Genomic DNA, 24,160 nt, shown 5'->3' with positions numbered 1-24,160 from the left:
GTATAATTGCTTTACAGTGTTGTGTTAGTTTCTGCTGTATAACAAAGTGAATCAGCTATATGCATACGTATATCTCCATATCCCCTCCCTCTTGCGTCTCCCTCCCACCCTCCTTATCCCACCCCTCTAGGTGGTCGCAAAGCACCGAGCTGATCTCCCCATGCGGCTGCTTCCCACTAGCTATTTTACATTTGGTAGTGTATGTATGTCAATGCTACGCTTACTTCGTCCCAGCTTACCCTTCCCCCTCCCCGTGTCCTCAAGTCCATTCTCTACGTCTGTGTCTTTATTCCTGTACTGCCCCGAGGTTCATGAGAACCATTTTTTTTTGATTCCATATATATATGGAATGTTAGCATATGGTATTTGTTTTTCTCTTTCTGATTTTCTTCACTCTGTATGACAGACTCTAGGTCCATCCACCTCACTACAAATAACTCAATTTCATTTCTTTTTAGGGCTGAGTAATATTCCATTGTATATATGTGCCATATTTCTTTATCCATTCATCTGTCGATAGACACTTAGGTTGCTTCCATGTCCTGGCTGTTGTAAATAGTGCTGCAATGAACATTGTGGTACATGACTCTTTTTGAATTATGGTTAAGAAAGTTTTTAATACAGAGTTTACCAAGTCATTATTTTCTCCTTCCTTCAAATAAGTCCTAATTAGTTGGAATTTACTATGGTATGTGTGTTTTTAAATTTTTATTAGAATATTCTGGTATTTTACTGTGTATAGAAGGTTCTGGCAATATTCCATTGGCTTTGTGAAGGATAGGTACATGATCTGACTCTGACTATTAGCACCCCAATTCCCATCACCATTTAAGGCATCTCTTCCTAATTCTTTCAAAAAACAAGACCATTGCTAACTTCAGGATAAGAATATGCTACAAGAGAATATTCTGAAATAAAAAACAAGCAGAAGCCCTAAGAGATTATGCCTGCTTTTTGATAGAGTTGAGAGCAAGGGTAAAGAGTTTAATGTCTCAGGGTTATAAGAGAAAAGAAAACTTTATGGAACGTGGGAAGGAAGACCTGTAAAATTAGACAAATGCTAAACGAAGTTGGGTCTTAAGCTCTCTCTCCTCCCCCTCTCCCCACAAAATTCTGCTGAAACCATCGAGAAGAGATAGTAATTGGCATTTTGGGAGGAGTCAGGGAATACCCTCCTCCGCCCTCATTTCTGGTGGAAGAATTGCTGGTTTAGTAGGAGCCACCTGATAATATTAGCTTTTAGGGGAGACAATGTGTGGCCTTTAAAAATGAAACATTTCATAGAATCCTTGTTGTAAGTTTCAACTTTTTGTCTTCCTCTTATAGCAAATCCAGTTTGCTGATGACATGCAGGAGTTCACCAAATTCCCCACCAAGACTGGTCGACGATCTTTGTCTCGCTCTATTTCTCAGTCCTCCACTGACAGCTACAGTTCAGGTAGGTGTGAACTTCTTGTTCTCTCTGATCTCTCCTCCCTATTCCAGAGTCTTGAGCTAGTGCTCTACCCAGTTCTCTTCACTTATCTAGGATCTGAAAATACCTCATGTCAGGACTGCCCGTCTTTGTGCTGAAAGCTGATAACTAGTGGTTGGGCAATGGGCATGTTCCCAGCCAGGGTTGTAGCTGGAGAAGCTTTTGTCATCTTGAGACTTTCCTCCCCAGTGGTCTCTGTGTGTGGTCTGTGGCCAGTGCCTGGTTGGTAGTACTGGGCCGGTTCCCATTCCCACGTTTATTCACCCACATTGAGAAGGGAGAAAATCAATGGTATTTTGGCTGCCAGAACTGGCCTTGAAGAAGAGGTGTACTTTGGAAGCATAATTTCTGTTTTCTTTGTTAAAGATATACCCTGCCACCTATTTTTCTTTCTTGCCTTTAAGACTGCTTGAATTGTCAACAATAAAAATTAGTATTTAGCTCTTTTTATTTACTAGGTTACCCTTTATGTTGAAACATCTTCCCCTGTTAACCTCTGGAGTGGGAAAGAGTCCAGCTAATGTGGCTCCAGCTGTTTCTTTTTAGTTCTCCTCTCCTATCTTAACCCTATATAAGCAGTCTTTTTTTCTGCTTTGAACTATGCCCTTCTCAACTTTAGAGGTGGGTATTAGAAAATTAACATATCCTATATAGAATCTTAGTTTGAGTACTGGAGGAAACAGGGCATCTAATCCAACCCCCTCATTGTTCAACTGAGGAAACATTGTTAAAAGATTAAAAGGCTTGCTCAAGGTCATAGATTGCTATGAATGTCAGCAAAGGAATTTGTACCAAAAGCCATTTATTTTCTTTTGCCATAATCTTGTTTGCATTGTATTACTAACATTAGGACTGGGCTTGAGGTATAAGGACTGTTTAAGAAAAAAAAGAAACGGATAGACAGTTTTTAAAAACTTATTCTCTGCCCTGTGACACCGATAACCCATTATGGACAAGATAGGCAGACAAGTACAAATAGTGGTATACAGGGTTAAGTACGGAAATAAATGAATATGCAGTCTCACTATGAGCATGTGTGCAAGAAAAGGTTCCAAACTATAATGGCTATCCTAAGTGGAAAGGTGTCTTGGAGTGAGACAGACCACAAAAAGTGATAGGTGACAAGCAGGCTAATTATAGCTAAGAGAAAAAAATTTGAAAGATTGAGTTATAAGAGAAAAAGTTGGGATGAGTGATGGAAGCTTTAAGAAGTCTTTAAAGATCTTGATGGCCTTGCTTTATGGGGACCTAGTAGAGCATTTTTAAAAGCTTAGTGATAGAGTTAAATTGTCCTAGTGGATAGATAACCTTTAGTAGTATTTGTGTTAGCTGGACAGAGGAGGATGTGTATGTAGAAGTCAGCGAGAGACCTGGTACACTGGCAGAGACGGTGATCAGGAAAATATTCAATGAGAGAAAAAAAGTGATTTGAGAGATAAGGAGTGATTGTTTTATATTCTCCTGCGTATCTATCTGAAAGGACATTTTTAGCTTTTTGTGAAGCTGCTTTTTAAAGTTGAACATCTTGAGTAATCTCAGGGCTGGCAATAGCACCAGTGCTGCTCATCTTTTGTGTCATTTCTGTGTTCCTTAGTGCAACCTAGTGTAAAATCTCTTTATAAGATTTTATAAGATAAGGTTATCTTACTGTTTTTATTCTTTTACATTAATGGTTCTCAAAGTATGATCCGCTAAACAGCAATATCAGCAGCACTTGGGAATTTGTTAGAAATGCTAATTCTTGGGTCCCATCTGAGACCTACTGTATGGGAGTTTCTGGCAGTGGGGCCCTAGCCATCTGTGTTTCAACAAACCTTCCATGTGATTCTGACAGATGCTTTAGATACTTAAGTTTGAGAACTAATGATCTATAGAAATAACATTCCTTATATACCCTAAATTATTCTTCCATTTTTGCCATGTCCGGCTCCAGTCCCGGTTGGGACTAAGCGCCCCTATTTTAAGGGATTCTCTTGAGCTGGTGCAGGTTTGGGATCAATAGCTCCTTATCACAGGCATTAATGGCAAAGTCATGGGTTGGGGGGTGGGGGGTAAAAGGGCCACAATACCGAAAGATCTACAACAGTTTCATTCATGCCATTTCTTAGACCCTGGAGGAGTAGAACGGAGAGAGATGTAAAAGGTGGCTCCAATTAAGAGTGTTCGCTTAACTTAAATGAGAGTCCCTTGGTGACTGCACTCTGTGGAGTTGGGGCCATTGAGGTTTTTCTTTCCTCATTTCTTTCTTTCCTGGCTCTAGCTGCATCCTATACAGATAGCTCTGATGATGAGGTTTCCCCCCGAGAAAAGCAGCAAACCAACTCCAAGGGCAGCAGCAATTTCTGTGTGAAGAACATCAAGCAGGCAGAATTTGGACGCCGGGAGATTGAGATTGCAGAGCAAGGTAAAGAAAGGGAGTGGGTAGGGGACCAGAAGCAGCCCACTTGCTAGTCATCAGGATGCACAAACAACTTAAGGCTTGAAAGATAACTTGAAAGTCTCCTGGGAAACTCCAGTATCCTGGACTTTTATATAAACAAATCTATCTGTATGGAGCTTGAGCCTCAGGATTCTTGTTCTTGTTCTCCCTGCTGCTTCCTGTTCTCAGCGTGTGGTGATTACACAGAGTAGTTTCTCTTTTCCTCCCGCATGATACCATATTCAAAGATCTGTTTGCAGAGTCAGCAAGTCCTGGATCATTACATGGTGGTTCGTTCTGCGGGATCCTACCATAGCTGCCAATCTCAGAGACCCATATTTCCCAGAAGCAGCAAATGTGGGAGGGTTTTCAGCTTAGGGTCTCTTTTGGTCTTTGATCCTGAGCACCCTCTGCTGGAGCAAGAGTAAAAATGACTGACAATCAGTTAAATCTTGGTTTCTCTACCCAGCCCCACTCCCAATAATGTCTCTTTACTCTTGTTCCTTTCACGTTGGAGGCATGTTCTATACTGGGCAGGAGTACAGAACTCAAACTGATAGAATAGGATTAGACAGCATAGAAAAACAGAAGCAAGTGTCTTCTGCTGATGTAAAGTCTTTCTTCCTGGTCTGATGATTGTAGTATATAGGAATCCATTAGCCAGTGCCATAACTACTTCCCTCTTCTCCCAGATGAATGATGACACTCACCTTCCATTTCGATCACTTTTGAGAATTTGACTACATATAAACCCTCTAATATAAGGCTGAAACAGTAGAGGAAGAGAGAAATTCCAAGTGATTAGATGACAACTCACTGCTGTTGTTCTGCAGTTGAAGCTGTCAGGCATCAAATAAATATGCTTAGAGGGAATTCCCTGGTGGTCCAGTGGTTAGGACTCCATGCTCTCCCTGCCAAGGGCCCGGGTTCAATCCCTGGTCGGGGAACTAAAATCCCACAAGCCGCGTGGCACGGCCCAAAAAAAAAAATGTGCTTAGAGTTTTTCTTCCTTACCTCACCATATCTCAACAGATCCACACCAGCCCTAAATGTCGCTGGGGCAGGAATTAATGATATTGCTAGTGCAGACCTAGCTCAAATACTCTGTTCTTTCACAGACATGTCTGCTCTGATTTCACTCAGGAAACGTGCTCAGGGGGAGAAGCCCTTGGCTGGTGCTAAAATAGTGGGCTGTACACATATCACAGCCCAGACAGCGGTGAGTTTGTTGGGAGAAAAGTGATGGTCTTCTGATGGGAGTGGGGGTGGGGAGGGACACTTTTTCTTTTTTTTTTTTACTTGCTTTTCCTTCCCTATCTAACTTCCAAGTGCTAACTATTAAGTGGAACCTCCCAGTTACACAATAATGGGGTTTTCTACTTTGATTGTGTAGATACAACCTATTTTTAACCAACCTGACTTAGGGAGATCTCGATTTGCAAAAATTTGATTGTTATAAATATGTTATTAAGACTTTGGGGACCATTTTTGGGGGGTAAAATTAGATTCCAGTGTACTAACTAGTGGATTACACACCCTTTTGTAACTTCCCAGTGTAGCACCTGTTGCTGCTGAGTTGCTGGGCATTGTTCTCTTAGTTACCACTCAAGTCTGGCCCTCCTCCTTCTCACTCTGTCTTCTATACATCTGTATAGGTGTTGATTGAGACACTCTGTGCCCTGGGGGCTCAGTGCCGCTGGTCTGCCTGCAACATCTACTCCACTCAAAATGAAGTGGCTGCAGCACTGGCTGAGGCTGGTAAGTTCAGCTTTTTTCACCGACTTTGCTGCAAAATAATTGTCTAAACATAATTTTTACATATCAGAATTATCTTTACAATGTCATATATGTCTAGGTGCTATAAAATGTGGAGGGTAATAAAAGTGTCAACAGGAAGGAAATGGATAATAAAGGTCCATATGCATAATGGAATATTGTATACTCATTTAAAATGATCTTTGTAAAGAATCTAATATATGGGGAAATGCCCAATTCTAATGTTAAATGAATGAGAAAGAACTTTAAACTATGTGAGCTGTGTATGAGCTCAGCTGGTCTCCTTTCACAAAATTCTCCTCACTTTTGAGGGAACACAAGAAGTACCATCTACTTAATAGTTGATCAGATAATTTGGTATTCAATATTGCATTGAAAATATATGCACTCTTATGAGTTCAGTTAAACTTAAAGCAATTTTTATTGTTAAAATGTTCAAAGGAAAATCACTCTGAAGTTTCTTTAAGGTTCTCCCATCTTCCTGTGATCCTCAGAAAGCAACTGTATAGTACTTTTGTTTTTCTTGTTTACTCTTTTCTGATGTTCATTGCAGAAAATTTAAGAGGTTCCCCAAAAACCTAAAATCCTGCTACACAGAGATAATATTTGACATATTTTTCCATTTTTCTATTCACTTTTTACAGAGATGAAATAAGTCTCGGTATATATACACTTTTATAACGTAAATATAACATTTTCAGAAGTAGTTTCCATGTCACTGAAAACTTCGACAGCATCATTTATTATAGTCATATGGCCATGTGATTTTACTTCAGTTTTCCTAATGTTGAACATTTAGGTTGTTTCAAGATATTTGCTAATATAAATAATGTGGTAGTGAACAGCTTTGTTTTGATTCCCACTTCATTTTATCTCCTTAGAGTAAAGTTCCACGTGTAAAATTGACCAAAGAGAATAACATTTTAAGGTTCTAAAATACTTTCAAACACAAAAATCCCTTAAATTCTTAACTAATTTCTGAACTAAAGATGCTGTTTTGACTTCTTGCCCTCCGTAAGTGGTTTCCTTTCCAGCGTAATTTCTTTAGCCTTTTTCTCTTCACCTGGATCTCAGAGAGTGATGTTGGTATAGGACACTCCCCCAAAGAGGAATGAGCTGATTTGTTTCCATCTCTACAGGAGTTGCAGTGTTTGCTTGGAAGGGCGAATCAGAAGATGACTTCTGGTGGTGTATTGACCGCTGTGTGAACATGGATGGGTGGCAAGCCAACATGGTAATAATGCATATTCATCCTACACTTTTGACAATGGATTTCTTTCCTTTTTTCCCTCAAAGCATGGTTCCCTAAATATGTTTCGGATGTTTGGTCTTATGCACTTACTTTGTTGCCAAAATGGTTAGCTTGATACCTATTCAGGATGGGTCTGAGTACTGAATGGAAAGGCGGGGGAAGGGTAAGACCAACTGAACACATGTGGCTCAAACACAGCAGAATGAAATAGAAGAAAATGATATGGTACCTCTTTGGAGTAAAATTCTGGTTTCTTTCCTTCCTGCCCCAGCTCTCCTTTAACGTTCCAAGGGGCTTTATATCAGGTCTCTAGACTAAAAAATGAGTCTATGATTAGCCTACTACTCTTCACCATAGCCTAGAACAAACTTAGGAATCCTTTTAACCATTTTACACCAACAAATTTGACTGTGTTTCCACTGTCTAAACCTGCTCTAAGGAGCTCTGAGGAGTGCTCTCCAAAACATACAGGGCTCTCTTACTAGTGCAGAAAGTGGGTTCAAAGTTCCCCCCAGCTCTAGCAGCCTGAATGCCCATAGAAGTCTTCTGGCTGTTCTATAGATCCTGGATGATGGGGGAGACTTAACCCACTGGGTTTATAAGAAGTATCCAAACGTGTTTAAGAAGATCCGAGGCATTGTGGAAGAGAGCGTGACTGGTGTTCACAGGTAACAGATTCTGGAGTAGCTGCCCCTTGTGTCCTTGCCTCAGCAGATTCTTCTGGTCTCTTTTAGGCTTTAGGGCTATGTTTCAGGCTTTTAACTAAATGGGAGTATCTTCATTAGATAAAACTTTTGAGTATTTACCTTTGAAAAAAATCAAGGAGACCCTAAAAGGAAGTTATTTCAGATTCTAGTTCAGAAATTTTCTCTCCCATTTATTCCACTGTGATTCTCAGTCATTGCTGGGAGGTAGGGAGTGAATATATCTTGAAAAACTGTATTCAATTTTGGATTATAATTTTATATCTGAAATACGAAAAAAATCTATTGTAAAACTATATGTTATACACATTACAAAAAATAAAACTAGGCAAAATATTATTTGCTTGTTGGAATACCTAAAAAATATCTGAGAGAGTGTTTCTCATTTGGGGGCACCTTGCACATGCTTAAACACACACACACACACGCACGCACACACACACACACACACACACACACACACACACACACACACACGGAACCATATCAGAATCATTGATAATCTTTATCAGAAGTAGGCATGGATTTTTTTTAAAGATTAAGAAAATGCTGGTCTAAGGAAATGTATCCCCTTTTATGAAAGAGAAGTAAATTTCTTCAATTGAAAGGTTTTTTTCCTTCTAAAAAAAGGGGGGGAGTTGGGGAAGAGAAAATGAAAAGAAGTTAGGAGGGATAACAAGGAATTACCTTGTTTACTAATATTCTTGGGCAATAAATAAGACTGGGGAGGGCAGCACAGAGCTTGAAGAGAATTAGGCAGACTTTGCCAGCTACTGTGTTTCACCAGCTAACTTTGTTTTTGTTTTTGTGGCTTTCTTCTCCCTTTAGGCTGTATCAGCTCTCCAAAGCTGGGAAACTCTGTGTTCCAGCCATGAACGTCAACGATTCTGTTACAAAACAGAAATTTGATAACTTATACTGCTGCCGAGAATCCATTTTAGATGGGTAGGTTGAAACCTATAATTATTCAAATTTATAGGGGGTAAATTTGGGTTGGGTTATAATGTTAGTCTGATATCCCTCCAGTTTTGCCCCCTGGTCTTCCTATGGCTTTAAAAGTTTGTTAGAGGCGTTCTATCTCATACTGAGCCCAGCCAACTTCCAGTTGAAGTTCTTATGGGGCATTGCCCACACTTTTAATTTTCAGAGAGACTGTATTTGAGCTAATAATGTTTGAGTTGAGGCTTATCTGTTTCCACAGCCTGAAGAGGACCACAGATGTAATGTTTGGTGGGAAACAAGTGGTGGTGTGTGGCTATGGTGAGGTAAGTAGCTGGGCCTCAGTGTCTGCCTTTTCACAGACTTGTTAGAAATTTTGAGTGAAGGAGACTTGTGCTGTCAGTGTAGAGTCACTGATGCAGGGTTTAAAATATGCTTTTAGATAAAGTGTCTCAAAATAGTAGCAAAAGTTCTTTATTCAGATTTATGAACAGAGACATATAGAACGAATTGAGTTTTCTGATTTCACCATTTGGTCTTATGGTATGGAATGTTGGCATCATTTCCCCCCAGTTATAACAGTAACCTTTTCATTATGAGACTTAATTCAAGTAAATATGTAGCATTTTGGTCCCACAGGTGACTGAAAGTGGAGTGAAGGGTAAAATCTGAAGTGGCATATAGTTGATTATCTCCAAACTAGAATAGATCACAAGAGATTTTATTTATTGTCATAAACAGTGACCTACAGAAGTTTCTGAGCTGCTAGGCTGTCCTTGAGTGAGATGCTTCTCAAGTGATAGTTATCAGGTTTTCCTGGAGCAAGAAACTAGAGGTTACAGTTGCTCTTCCTTGGTCTTGTTTCCTTGATGGTGATACTTTTATTTCCTTTATCTCTTTTACTATCCCAAGCTCCAGCCCTAGCTAAAGCCCTTGAAATGTCTGCTAAATCACTCCTCTAAGGGTCACAGGATCTGTTTCTCCTCTGCTTGGATTGGAGCATCTTTTCAAGGACTTGCTAGATGATTGATGGTTTCAGGGAGGCTAATTCCCATCTCCCAGAGAGCCTACCTGCCTAAATATCCGTGCCTAAATGGACCTGACTTCTTCCTTATGCTCTGCAGGTGGGAAAGGGCTGCTGTGCTGCTCTCAAGGCCCTCGGAGCAATTGTCTATATCACAGAAATTGACCCCATCTGTGCTCTGCAGGCCTGGTAAGAACAGCAGTAATACCATTAGGTTCACTCCAGGGACTTTATGTTTCTAAGAGTTTGATTATTGTATTAACCATTCCTTGGAGAAATTTCTCAAAGAACGAGAAGTCTACGATTGCTCTGTTCCCTGCATTGTAATCATAGGGCACTCGTAGAGCTTCTTGGTATTTTCCCTTCCTGGCTGGAATCTTGGGGAGTCTGAAGAGCCCAGTGTGTATAGTTTAGCATAGCTTATTACTACCATTCCAGTGAGGTAGCCCTGGGTTTAACTTTAGAAAGACATTTAATTGTCTCATTTTGTGACCAGCTTCTGTCCCACTGCCTCCTTGCTTTTGCTCATAGTGTTCCTTCCTTTTCTTCCAGCATGGATGGGTTCAGGGTGGTAAAGCTAAATGAAGTCATCCGGCAAGTTGATGTCGTAATAACTTGCACAGGTAAGTGTCAGTGCTTTGGTGTACATGTAGGAGTATTAACTCTGAGGTTAAATCTTGAAAATGATCTAATTGACTTTTATATAAAGTAGGTAAGACCTGTGTTCTGTGTAAAAGTCTGAGAACTAGAGTAAGCTATCAGAACCTTTACATATTTTCCAGAACAAAGAGCCTTTTTCCTTGATGGCTTTTGATCCTGCTTGATCTTAAAACCAAATAACTGAGCCTAAAGAGCTGTTATGCAATGCACACTTCTTTCCTCACAGTGTATACATGCTCTTTAGTGCCAGCAAACCTCTCTCCCATGTTCTAACTGAAAGCCAGTCAGTACTTTTCCCCGCCGGGATCTGTTTCCTCAGCCACTCTCCTTTACTTTTAGGAAATAAGAATGTAGTGACACGGGAGCATTTGGATCGCATGAAAAACAGTTGTATCGTGTGCAATATGGGCCACTCAAACACGGAAATTGATGTGGTAAGCCTTCTCTCATTGATTTGTTGTTAGGCCTTTTTTTGCTTCCTTCCGTTATAGCCAGTCAACTGCGCTCTCTTCCTTTCAGACCAGCCTCCGCACTCCGGAGCTGACATGGGAGCGAGTACGTTCTCAGGTGGATCATGTCATCTGGCCAGATGGCAAACGCGTCGTCCTTCTGGCAGAGGTGCACACACAGAAGGGTTTGGGCAGTACAGCACAAGCAGTATGGTTAGAGCCATCCGGGGAGGGGTGGCAGGGTAAACATATTCGGCCTGTGTTTCCCTGAATTCTATCTTTGGATAGAGGTATATTTCTCAAATAGTCAGGTCTCCAAAATAGAATCACTCAAAAAATATCTACTTTTTACTAAGTAACATACTACTTCCTGACCACAGCTGATTCTTCAGTTTGTCAGACTCAGATGGACTTGCAGAAAATAAGATAAAACCTAGAGTCCTGATTTGGAACTGTAATTCTTCCTCTACTAACTGAGTCTAGAGGAGTATAAAGTCCTTTCCAGCATTTGCGTGACTTGCATGACATGACAGAGGCGTAACACAACTCATACCCAGGGCTCTGTTTCAACTTTTCAGGGTCGTCTGCTCAATCTGAGCTGCTCCACAGTTCCCACCTTTGTTCTGTCCATCACAGCTACAACACAGGTATGTGACAAAAGGCCGGCTTAGCCTGCACTGAGATGAGTGGAACTGGGCCTAGATCAGAGTTCCAATGAGAGTGTGCCCTCCTGTGTTCTTATCAACCTGTTTTCTTCAGGTTACAAGTTGTCAAGATTTAGGCTTTCTCAAGTGTAGAAAATAATCATTAGTCAGAGTCAGTGTTTGTGTCCCTTTGGTTGGCTATTTTAATTTAGAATATAGTGTTTCAGCTCAGTTGTATTTAGTCTCTTCTTTTATTAGGAACTAAACAAAAGCACCAATAAATCCTCCTATGATGTGTGCTGGTGTTTATTACAGTCCAAGTCCTGCGTGCTGTCACTGTGGTAGATCACTTAAATATTTACCCCAAGACCCTGTTAAATCTAGTTCTTTTGTTTTTGTTTTTTAATGTCCCTAAGAAGTGTTTTTGTGTTTTTTGACCCTCTTTTCCCGCCTTAGGCTTTGGCACTGATAGAACTCTATAATGCACCTGAGGGACGATACAAACAAGATGTATACTTGCTTCCTAAGAAAATGGGTGAGTGAAAACAGTAGAAACATATTGATCCCCAGACTGTTGCATGGTTTGGTAAAATGAATATCATGAAAAGCATTGGATTTAGAGTCAGAATTCTAATCCCTGTTCTAGCACTTCGTGGTTTTTGGACCTCAGGACAAGTTCTAATCTCCATGAGCCTCAGTTTCTTTATCAGTAAAGTGAGAATAATACTAAATATATTGCAAAATTGTAGTAAGAATTACAGCTAATGAGTAAAGGTGCTTTAGCACAGTGGTTTTGGGTAGATGCTCTTATCCTGAGTAGCTTTATGAAGTTTAGTAAACTTACTACCACTGATTACAGCCTGGGACCAAAATGAGAGAAACAGAAACAAATATGTTTTTATTGTTCATCTTCTATGAGATATGCGAACAATCTTCTGTCATTCCAGGGGTCAACTGTGTTGTATTCACATGACATAATGCATCATCTTTAGTTCTTTACCTGTCTAAATATGGTGCCAACCTCCCCTCTAATTGGTCAGCCCAAACCCATGTCCTCTTAAAGCTAAAAAACTTCTTGCTGTTGTCCCCTTCACCAGCTTACCTCAGCTTACCTTTGGGTTTTGGTTTTTGGTTTTTAATTCATATTTATAAAGGTAAAAGCCCAGGAAGCTTATCTATGGAAAACTAATACATTTGTGCCAGCTGCCTTAGAAATCCATGATCCTAAGATTTGAGGGCTTTATGGATCTTATCGTAAGTAAATGTTGATGACTTAACTCTTTTGCCCTTACTGGTGTCCACTTTGATTCATGATTTGACTATGATCCAGCTAAGGAAGTTGCTGCAGGAAAGTGAGAATAGTACATGGTATGTTGGCCATTGAGGTGAACCCAAAAGCTTTGCCAGAGAAGAATGGGGAGGAACAAGTCGGCCCATTTTGTCCCGCTGGCAAATGGCTTTCTGAATGCACTTTGGATGTACTGAGAGAAATAGCTTAAAGGCAACTTTGAGGGGTTTTTTTTAAATTAAGCAAATATTCCGAGTTAGATTCTTTCAAAGTTATTCCAAGCCTTGTCCTCTCTCTCAAAGAAGCTTCAGATGAAAATAGGGGGAAGTTATGCCCTGAGAGGCATATTTGAAATGGAGTCTTCCCCCCTGCCGCTTTGTTCTTCCTAGATGAGTACGTTGCCAGCTTGCACCTGCCATCATTTGACGCCCACCTGACAGAGCTGACAGATGACCAAGCAAAATATCTGGGACTCAACAAAAATGGGCCATTCAAACCCAATTATTACAGGTAACTTGGGAGAAAGTAAATGAAAAGCTCTTCACCCCAATATTAAGCCATGCAGGCTAGCCAGCTTTCTTAAATAGTGTTATAGCTAATTTTGAAGAGTACAAGAACTCTGCCCCACACTACAAGGTAAACAGAGAAATTGTATACCTAGTACTAGGTGTAAAGAAGTCAGCATTTTCTAAGATTTTGGAGCTTGAGCCTCACCCCCAGAGATTCTAATAGAGTTAGTCTAGAATGGGGCCCTGGCTTATTTTGTAAAACTTCTTCAGATTATTCTAATGTATTGTCAGGGTTGAAAACCACTGATTTATAGTATTGGGGAGTAGGAGATACAGCTAGAGAGGGCATTGTTGGAAATCCTTTGGAAGCACAGGGAGGAATAATCCCTGGGGAATTACTACAGGAATCCCTGGCCTGGGCAGGGGAAGGACCCTGGAGAGTGTTCTCTGTTTTGGATTCTTTTCTTGGAACTCTCATGTGGAAGACACAAGTACTAAACAGTCAATCTCTTTCTTTACAGATACTAATGGACCGTATTACCAAGGACCAGTCCACATGAACCACACAACTCTAAAAGAAATATTTTTTAAGAAAACTTTTATTTTCTTCTTAATCCTTTCCTCTTGATTTTTTTTCCTATAATTTCTTTCTTGTTTTTTCATCTCATTATCCAAGTTCTGCAGACCACACAGGAACTTGCTTCATGGCTCTTTAGATGAAACTGAGATTCAAGGTTTCTCACCCTAGTCACTAAAGAAGGATTTTACTCTCCCAGCCCAGAAAGGTGATTCTTTCTTTACCATTTCTGGGGACTTTATAGTCTTAATTGGGTACCTTTTTAACAGGAAATGCTAAGGTACCTTCTATGTGGAACAATCTGCAATGTCTAAATTGCCTTAAAAGAGCCCATTTCTTAGCTGCTGAAATCAGTGCTGTTTCACTTCTTCAGAGGAGCAGGGATGGTACCTACCAGGCAGGTAGGTTATATATAGGTGGTGCATGTTAATTTCCCCTAGATGTTCCAAGCCCTGTTTCCTGTGTAAAGGTGGTATGTTTGGTTCAGAGATGTGTACTAGTGAGTGTTGCTTGTTAAGATCTGGTAGGCCCACTTGGATTTAGTACAGCCCTTCCTCCACTCCCACCAGACCCTCTCATTTTCCAGGTTTTTATCCAGACTGTACTCTATTAAGCTGAATTTTGTCCCCTAGCATTTATTTCTGGGTTTTGTTTGTTTTTGTTTTGTTTGTTTTTTGGTTTTTGTTTTGTTTTTTTAAGTAAGAAAAATGTTTAGTCTTAATACTGAGGAGCTGCTTGAGTGGTTAGTTGTTATCTGTTTATCTTTTGAACCTTTGGAGCTAAAAGTGCAGAGTTGAGTCTAGAGAAATGCAGATCTCAAACTCTGATAATCCCTCTGTTTCTAGCCCATAGTTTATAGCATCAGTGAACTGGGGCCATAACAGTAAATTTTATCAGCTCTGCCCCATCAGCTTGTGCTGAAAGCAAATTTCTTGAGCCATTACTCAGTTTACAGCACTGAACTCTGTCTTTAGGATTTATCCTTTAAGAGCAAATTTCTAATCAGCTGTGCTTCTGCAATTTAAAATACTTAAAGGGAGGTAGATGTGGATGGGAGGAGGAATGATAAATTGGGTCAGGGTGAGGGAAATTAGCTCTGTATAACTTGTCTGGGACTTTAGGACCCATGTAACTTTAGTTTTACAGAAGCAGTACCACTTTTGATTGACGCATGTCACAGAAAGTTTATGAACTGAGATCCAAAAGGGCAGTTTGTGCATAGAGGAAGTAATCAGTATGTCCTGGCTCACACTCTGAAAGAATCCTCAGAGATAAGAGAGATGTATTCCCATGCCATGCACCCTGCTTACCAGCATTTCTGCATGGTCAGGTGAGCTTTATATAAAGCTCATGAGCTTTAAGTGTGTAATTATCCAGGATTCTAAATTCTCAACTTGTTCTAGCTGGTGATCCTTCAAAGTTGGGTCAGGCATTAGTGCTAGATACTAGAAATTTTCATTTCCCTATTGCCATTGATCAGAGAAGACAGATATTAATTAAAAATAGAAATATAAGAAGGAAAGCTTTCACTCTGTGACTTCCTAGCAGGGGTCAGTGATCTTGCCAAAACTTTTTTCCCTCTCCTGTTTCTCCGTAACCAGCCCATTCCCAGTCCTTGCCAATGTGACCATGCTTTCTTCTCTGTAGATGCTAATGGTTCAAGCCCTTTTTCCCAAGGCATTTAACCAGCCAATCAGAAGAGCACATCCTTTAGGGGAGGTAACCTGGCCAACAGTGGTATCCATCGTGTGAGTTCTGCTGGAGGGAAGGGGCCCAGGTCCTGCTGCCTTCTGGCCTGCCCCCTGCTCCCATATCTATTACTGTGTCCATAGGAATACTAGATAAGGGCTCCGTCTCTGTCAAGCCATGTAACAAAGGACACTGTGGGAAAACGTCTGGCATCAGAGGGAGCGTGTAGAGAGCAACTTGGGAGGAACAAGTTTATTTTGTATTGAATGATTTTTAATGAATGCAATATTAATCCTTGCAGATGAGCAATAATCATTAAAGTCAATTAAAATGATAAGACCTTATTGGAATCCTGTGTCATTCCTGGTTGAACAGCAAAACTTTCATTAGAACCTGTTTTCTAAGAAAGGACAAGTCAGGGGTCAGTTAGCAGTATCTAAGAGAGATTTGTTTAGGACCTAATATGTAGAAGAACAGGCTGGATGCGGAGTTCTTCAGTAATATCTTAAAATTGTGTATTCCTGCTCTGTGCTGAGCATTGGGCCTGGACACTTTCACTCTGACTTCCTTCAAGGAGCAGACTTGCTGCCTAAAATTCAGGGCTCCTCACTTACACAGTCCCCTTATAAGACCCCGTACCTAATTCTTTTCCTTAAAAAATGCCTCCAAAGTTATGTAAGCTTCAGCCCCCCCATACCTGTATCCATCTCTGAAGTTGTCTCCATGTGTTCTGATTTAACAGTGTATCTGTTAATATTGTTCAGAAGTAATACCTTTTCTATTTTGTTAAATTGGTCCCAAACAATGTTGATGTTTTCAGTGCAATTCTGTGAGGTTTTATCCATGCACATAAATCCAAATTTAAGATAAAACTTCACATTGCCTAATCAGAGATTTAACCTTTTTTTTAAAACTGTTTCCTGAATCTGATAACTTTATAGTTATAAACAGTTAATCTATTATGATGGGGAAATATCTTGAAGTTAAATATTTGAATATAAAGAATTTAAATGAACTGTTGACCATATAGTTTTATAAATTTTTCAAGGTGTTTTTTTTTTCTTGCCTAATGTTGATGTTTTCAGTGCAATTCTGTGAGGTTTTATCCATGCACATAAATCCAAATTTAAGATAAAACTTCACATTGCCTAATCAGAGATTTAACCTTTTTTTTAAAACTGTTTCCTGAATCTGATAACTTTATAGTTATAAACAGTTAATCTATTATGATGGGGAAATATCTTGAAGTTAAATATTTGAATATAAAGAATTTAAATGAACTGTTGACCATATAGTTTTATAAATTTTTCAAGGTGTTTTTTATTGCCTACCATGTGCTAGGATTTGTTTTAGGTATTTGGGACACATCAGTGAAAACCAAGATCTCTTCCTTTGTGGAATTTACATAAAACCTCAACAAGACTCAGCCTTCCCCTTCCCCTTTTTCCTTTACCCACAATTCTACCATTAGGTGGGGCAGGCATCCACATGGGTTCCCAGGCTGGTGTGTGTAGGTAGGAGCTGGGGGTGTGGTCTAGTGCTGGAAGTCATCCTACACTTGGGATGGGGAGGGCATCCATGCAGGGGAGGGATGGCAATGGTGGATTGGGTAGGAACAGGAAACTTGATTAAATAAGCAGAAATATTAAGGATAATGGAAGCCAGCTTTCTCATTTTTAGAGATGTTACACATCAGAAAGGGAAAAGACTAGAATAAACTCTGGTGTTGGGTTTGAATATAGGGTGTATTGGGTTTTGGTGTGAACTCATGAATTTCAACATGAAGAAATACAGGGGAGCACTGTCTACTAAGTGGGCCGTGGAGCAGCAGTTCCCCTCTTCCTCCAGTGCAGTGCATGCACCTAGCATCCAGATTCAGGTACTACATTCTCCACTTAAAGGAGCCAGGAGTCTTTGGAGAAATGGCTGATTCCATGGCTGGGGAGGAAAAGTACAAGATGAGCAAGAAAGCAAGGAAATACTCAAAAAAAAATAATTGCATGTCAAAAGGACACAGAAACCAGCCTTAAGGGACTTACTGGGCAAATCTGGAACAATCTAAGCATCCAAATAATGGCTTATAAATCACTGAATAAAAGAGAAAACTATGAGTCTATACTGATATGAATGAATGAATAGTTTAATGAAGAATGGGATATGTACGAAATTTCAAAGTACCTCTCCATAAAATATTTTTTAAGTACAGTGGGAGAAAGAGGAGTTTTAAAATGGAGAAGCCTGGCAGAATTCACCTTAAGTGAACAAAATGGGAGAAATCTAACTCTTCCACTGCTTGATAGGATGCATTGAGAAGAACACAGCATCCCTTCTGTGATATTTCTGCCAAAGATGCAAAACCTGAATGTAATCATGAGGAAATATAAGATAAATCCAAATTGAAAATTGTTATTTTACAAAATAACAGGCCTATAATCTTCAAAAGTGCCAAGGCTACCAAGGTCAAAGAATAACCAAAGAACTGAAGACACATACATTAACTGAACGAACTGAAGTGGGTCATTTTGCTATCAAGAACGTTATTAGAACAGTTGGTGAAACGAGTCTGAGGACTATGTGGTAGTAACATCAGTGTTAATTTCCTGATGAAGTATTAGGGGGTGATGGGTCATCAGGTCAACGACTCTCAGATGGGTAAGGAAAAGATTATCTATAATATACTAACGTTTTTGTAAGTTTGATTATTGCAAAGTTTAAAAAAAAATTTTTTAATGATAGTTCCAAAACCAAAAAAAAAAAAAATCAGACTTTGGCTTTATCGATTTAGAAAATTTTAAAAATCTGTTTGCTCCATTTAGGAACGTCTTAGACCAGATAGTAATAATAAAGGTATTAAGCCTTCTGGGTTAGCAAAGAAAAAGAAAGCAACAGAAAAACAATATTTTACACGCCTGCACAAAACAAAGTATTTCACTTGACAAGCTCAATGAAAGTAATAGGTAGACCTAGATGGTTCAACAGGAAGGTGGGGATAAGGGGTGTGGCTCCACTCCAAAGTGCTCCCTGAACAGAATCTTACCTGCCAAATAACTTCTGAATGTGGGAAATTCCAGAGAAGTCTGAATTTTAAAAGAATGTACAATAAGAATTGACATCACTGCTTAACTGGTTGTGAAACCCTGAGTTAGAGCAGGCGTCAGCGGACTATAGCCCTCCCATTGTTACCAAATCCAAGCTCACTCTACTCGCCACACGACAGACCAGTAAATCGAGAGACAAGGTGTTGAGGCAAGGAATAGCGACTTTATTTGGAAATCCAGCAGACTGAGAAGACGGCGGACTAGGGTCCTGAAGAAACCATCTTATCGGGGTCGATGCCAGTTTCTTTTGTAGAACAGAGGGGGAGGAGGTGAGGAAGTAAAGTAAAAAGACCATTTATCTTGCAAAATAGGAGGGGATGGGGACTTCCTGGTGGTCCAGTGGTAAAGAATATGCCTTACAATGCAAGGGACTCGGGTTCAATCCCTGCTCAGGGAACTAAGATCCCACATGCTGCAGGGCAACTGAGCCTGTGCGCCACAACTACTGAGCTCACGCGCCTCAACTAGAGAGCCTGTGTGCCACAACTCACTCTACTCGCCACACGACAGACCAGTAAATCGAGAGACAAGGTGTTGAGGCAAGGAATAGCGACTTTATTTGGAAATCCAGCAGACTGAGAAGACGGCGGACTAGGGTCCTGAAGAAACCATCTTATCGGGGTCGATGCCAGTTTCTTTTGTAGAACAGAGGGGGAGGAGGTGAGGAAGTAAAGTAAAAAGACCATTTATCTTGCAAAATAGGAGGGGATGGGGACTTCCTGGTGGTCCAGTGGTAAAGAATATGCCTTACAATGCAAGGGACTCGGGTTCAATCCCTGCTCAGGGAACTAAGATCCCACATGCTGCAGGGCAACTGAGCCTGTGCGCCACAACTACTGAGCTCACGCGCCTCAACTAGAGAGACTGTGTGCCACAAACCATAGAGCCCACGCGCTCTGGAGCCTGTGTGCCACAACTAGAGAGAAGCCTGCGTGCCGCAAAAAAAGAGCCCGCATGCCGCAACTAAGACCTGACACAGCCAAAAATAAATAAATTACATAAATAATTAAATAGATCTTTTTTTAAAAAAACAAAAAATAGGAGGGGATGTGTTAATTTCTTCAGCCATTCACAGGTGGGCAGGGTCAATGTCTCTCTGTGAGCTGAACAAAAGCCTTTTAGTTTAACAGGCAGAGGGGCAGGGTTCCCTGTGGCAGGCCATTATGTATGCTTACAGCTATAGACTAATTTGATTACAATATCAAAAGCAACAAAAAGCAAAACTTAAAGTAAAAGAAACAAATCCAACATGGAGTCAGAATTGGCTCTTCCCTGTTACACCATGAGCCAAATCTGGCCCACTGCCTGTGTTTGCACATGTCACAAGCTAAGAATAGCTTTTACATTTTAAAATCGTTTTTAAAAATCATGACTAATATTTGTGACTTGTGAAAATTATATGAAATTTAAATTTCAGTGTCCATAAATGAAGTTTTGTACACAAGCCACCCTGATTCATTTATGTAATGTCTATGACTGCTTTCATTCCACAATGGCAGAGTTGAGTAGGTGCAACCAAATGGCCCACAAAGTCCAAACGGGCCCTTAACAGAAAAAGTTTGCTGACCCCAGGCATAAAGGTTGTGTTAGGTATAAAGGGAAAGGTGTCCAAAGGCATTTGATTTGCATTCTATTAGGTAAGAAGAGAAAGTCTCAGAGCAGAAAGTGAGAATGAAAGCATTGGAAAGTAAAGAATATCAAACAAAGAGTATTCTAGTCGAAGTAGCACATGCTAAATCCACCTAGGAGTCACTCTGGGATTAGGAAACCTCAGCAAACTGATAAAGCAATTTTAAAATATTTTAAAATTTATGATTCCAATTTAGAGTCTGTAATCAATTTAGACTTAGTAACCAGTTTTAAGTTACAATCAATTTTTTGTACATATACAGTATTGGAAGCTCTACACTATTGGAACTTTTAATAATGGCATTTTGTTTATTTTATTTGTTTTATTCTGTTTTTGTTTGTTCTCCACTGCAACCACCAGATGGCGAGTTTTCTCACAATGGTTGTCACACAGGGTCTGGCCAACAAAGGATAATAAAATATAGGTTCACACTCCCTTCTCTGAAACTCCTGTGTTTTGAAATTGAGAATATTTTAGATTTTTAGGAAATACACAAATATACAATTTATTATGTTACACCTATTCTGGGGCTGTGGAGCAGCATTCCATAATCAAACATGTTGATATTTCTTAAGTTTATTAATACAGAATAAGGGATAAATACAGACTAACAATAGCCTCCCGTCAGTTCAGATCAGGTTTTACTGCCAACTTAATTTGTGCCAAACTTTAGGGGAAGACTTTTTGATTTTTAGTATTCTTTTAATTTTGGAGTTGTAGATAAAGGTTTGTAGCTCTAGTATAAGAATAACACAGTGTTTGCTGTGTAAGTGGCTTCATTTTATTTATTTATTTATTTATTTTTTGCGGTACGCGGGCCTCTCACTGCTGTGGCCTCTCCCGTTGCAGAGCACAGGCTCCGGACGCGCAGGCTCAGCGGCCATGGCTCACGGGCCCAGCCGCTCCGCGGCATGTGGGATCTTCCTGGACTGGGGCACGAACCCGTGTCCCCTGCATCGGCAGGCGGACTCTCAACCACTGCGCCACCAGGGAAACCCTAAGTGGTTTCATTTTAAATGCTTTACACAATTAGCATACTTGAGATCACCTCACAATAACCCCATGGGATAGGTACGAACTTTATCACCATTTTATGGATAGGGAAATTGAGACAGTGAGGTGAAGTAACTTGCCCAAGAGTATACAACTCCTAAATTGGTGGAGCTGGAATTAACCCAGGCAGTCTGGCTCCAGGGTTCATGCTTGACTCTAGGTACTACCAAGTCTAGGAAACAGCCCCAAAGCAGGATTCTAGTATCAAGAGTCATATACTGGGCTGGTTAAAAATAGAGATTCCTAGATCCTGTCTCAGTCCTACCGAAACAAACTCTCAGGGCTATAAGGAAGTCAAATATCTCTCCAGAATCACAGTGCAGTTGATAGGTAGAGCTAGGATTTGACCCTGGTCTTTCTGGCTTCCTGTGGCCCTTCTCTGGAGTCACCGTGGGACTCCCCAAGGGTACTTTCAGGCAGTAATTCCCTGGTACTCATATCTCAGCAGAAGAAACTTAGCACGGGCATGAAGACCCAAACTGCAGGTGCCATGACTTTCCTAATACTTCCTGAATGCAAGCCCCGACCACCTAAGGAACCCGCTGCATCCTAGTGCACCAGCCTCTGCTTCTCGAAGCTAGAGCCAAATTGGGGCAGAGTTACCTACTCTTGGGGCCCCAAAGATTCACTGATGAGCAGTTGGGGCCTTGTGCTCTGGTTGTTTTTTGTGGTATGCGGGCCTCCCTCTGTTGTGGCCTCTCCCGTTGCGGAGCACAGGCTCCTGACGCACAGGCTCATTGGCCATGGCTCACGGGCCCAGCCGCTCCGCGGCACGTGGGATCCTCCCAGACCGGGGCGCGAACCGGGTTCCCCTGCATCGGCAGGCGGACGCGCAACCACTGCGCCACCAGGGAAGCCCCTCTGGTTGTTTTTAAATCACGAAAGTTACCACACATTTCATTACTGATTCCTCTATTTCAGTGCTTAAACACCAAACAAAATGCCCTTCTCTTCAATGATTCTCTTGCCTTTGTATTTCTGTCTGGGCAAATTACTTCCCAAGGGCCATTTAGAAGTGTTCTTTTAGTCAGTGGAAGTGTAATTTGGAGCTGCTCCTCCCAGACCGGGGCGCGAACCGGGTTCCCCTGCATCGGCAGGCGGACGCGCAACCACTGCGCCACCAGGGAAGCCCCTCTGGTTGTTTTTAAATCACGAAAGTTACCACACATTTCATTACTGATTCCTCTATTTCAGTGCTTAAACACCAAACAAAATGCCCTTCTCTTCAATGATTCTCTTGCCTTTGTATTTCTGTCTGGGCAAATTACTTCCCAAGGGCCATTTAGAAGTGTTCTTTTAGTCAGTGGAAGTGTAATTTGGAGCTGAAGGTCAACTGAGCGAAGCCTTCTCTGAGGTGCACTAGCTCTCACTGCTTGCTTTTATGCAAATTTGTCAACAGAGGTGATTGGTTTGTGTAAACTTGTTTTCAAGGAAAGACTAATTTATCTCAAGTCTAATGGTAAGATATGAGAAGGAGAAACCTCACACATACAATGGGGAGCAAGCCAGCACTTGTGGCTTTTTCCTATCTGTGCCGTGGGTTTCCTAACGTCCAGCAAACAAGCTCTTTGCTCTTTTCTAATTTTCCTCTCAAACTCAAATGAAACAGGGACTTCCCTGCTGGTTCAGTAGCTAAGACTCTGCGCTCCCAGTGCAGGACGCCCAGGTTTGATCCCTGGTCAGGGAACTAGATCCCACATGCCGCAAGTAAGAGTTCACATACTGCAACTAAAGATTCCACATGCCACAACTAAAAGATCCCACATGCTGCAACTAACACCTGGCACAGCCAAATAAATAAATAAATAAATTTTAAAAATTAAAAATAGCACCTTGAAAAAATCAGATGAAAATATCACTAAGTAATATGAAAATGAAGATGCTGCAACCCCTACCATTTTTTCCCAGAAATATTTATAATATTTATATTCAACTGATTTTTTAATTGAAGTCTTCCTTTTTCATTGTGGAAAAATACACATAACAAAGTTTACCATCTTAACCATTTTTATGTGCACAGTTCAGTGGTATATATATTCACATTGTTGTGGAACTATCACCACCATTCATACCCATAACTCTTCATCTTGTGAAACTGAAACTCTATACCTATTAAACAATAACTCCCCAATACCGCCTCTCCCCAGCCCCTGGAAACCACAATTATACTTCTGTCTCTAAGAATTAGACTTCTCTAAGTACCTCATAGAAGTGTAATAATATGTATTTGCCTTTTTGTGATTGGCTTATTTCACTTATCATAATGTCTTCAAGGTTCATCCATGTAGTAACATGTATCAGAATTTCCTTCCTTTTTTAAAAAATTTATTTATCTTATTTATTTATTTTTGGTTGCGTTGGGTCTTCGCTGTTGCGCGCGGGCTTTCTCTAGTGGCTTTCTCTAGTTGCAGCGAGCGGGAGCTACTCTTCGTTGCGGTGCGCAGGCTTCTCATTGCGGTGGCTTCTCTTGTTGCAGAACACAGGCTCTGGCGTGCAGGCTTCCGTAGTTGTGGCACACAGGCTCAGTAGTTGTGGCTCGCGGACTCTAGAGCACAGGCTCAGTAGTTGTGGCGCACGGGCTTAGTTGCTCCGCGGCATGTGGGATATTCCTGGACCAGGGCTCGAACCCGTGTCCCCTGCAATGGCAGGCGGATTCTTAACCACTACACCACCAGGAAAGCTCAGAATTTCCTTCCTTTTTAAGACTGAATACTATCCCATTGTATGTATGTACCATATTTCGCTCATGCATACACCACAATTTACCTTCCAAGTTTTCCCCTGGAAGTTGTAAGCGTTCAACAGACTCCAGAGTTCCAAAATAATTACATCAGACTATTCTGCCAGTGCAAATGTTGTCTAGGTGGGGAGCCAGATTCCTGGGGCTTCCTACTCCACTGTATCTTCCCAGAATCCTCTCCCACAATTCCTACCATTTTACCACTTAAATATCATTTGAATATGTTCCACCATCT

General features: G+C 40.8%; 1 protein-coding gene across 2 annotated transcripts in view; it reads left to right on the top strand.

Moving 5' to 3' along the window:
- AHCYL1 (adenosylhomocysteinase like 1) overlaps nt 1-15,748 on the top strand; it is a 42,251-nt gene extending 26,503 nt beyond the window's left edge. The window contains exons 2-17 of one of the 2 annotated variants that reach the window (XM_007106482.3): nt 1,327-1,438; nt 3,735-3,878; nt 5,012-5,112; nt 5,549-5,651; nt 6,809-6,903; nt 7,483-7,589; nt 8,454-8,570; nt 8,827-8,890; nt 9,689-9,777; nt 10,141-10,211; nt 10,588-10,682; nt 10,768-10,866; nt 11,276-11,344; nt 11,798-11,876; nt 13,019-13,139; nt 13,660-15,748. In XM_007106482.3, the coding sequence (XP_007106544.1) occupies nt 1,327-1,438; nt 3,735-3,878; nt 5,012-5,112; nt 5,549-5,651; nt 6,809-6,903; nt 7,483-7,589; nt 8,454-8,570; nt 8,827-8,890; nt 9,689-9,777; nt 10,141-10,211; nt 10,588-10,682; nt 10,768-10,866; nt 11,276-11,344; nt 11,798-11,876; nt 13,019-13,139; nt 13,660-13,666 (1,473 nt within the window). In that variant the 3' untranslated portion in view covers nt 13,667-15,748. Of the gene's footprint in view, nt 1-1,326; nt 1,439-3,734; nt 3,879-5,011; nt 5,113-5,548; nt 5,652-6,808; nt 6,904-7,482; nt 7,590-8,453; nt 8,571-8,826; nt 8,891-9,688; nt 9,778-10,140; nt 10,212-10,587; nt 10,683-10,767; nt 10,867-11,275; nt 11,345-11,797; nt 11,877-13,018; nt 13,144-13,659 lie in introns of those variants that run through there. The other variant, XM_007106483.4, reaches the window with a different exon arrangement.
- The last annotated feature ends 8,412 nt before the right edge of the window (nt 15,749-24,160 follow it).

The sequence above is a fragment of the Physeter macrocephalus genome, chromosome 4 (assembly GCF_002837175.3).
Source record: "Physeter macrocephalus isolate SW-GA chromosome 4, ASM283717v5, whole genome shotgun sequence".
Lineage (NCBI taxonomy): Eukaryota > Metazoa > Chordata > Mammalia > Artiodactyla > Physeteridae > Physeter > Physeter macrocephalus.
This window is presented reverse-complemented; position numbering and strand designations above follow the sequence as displayed.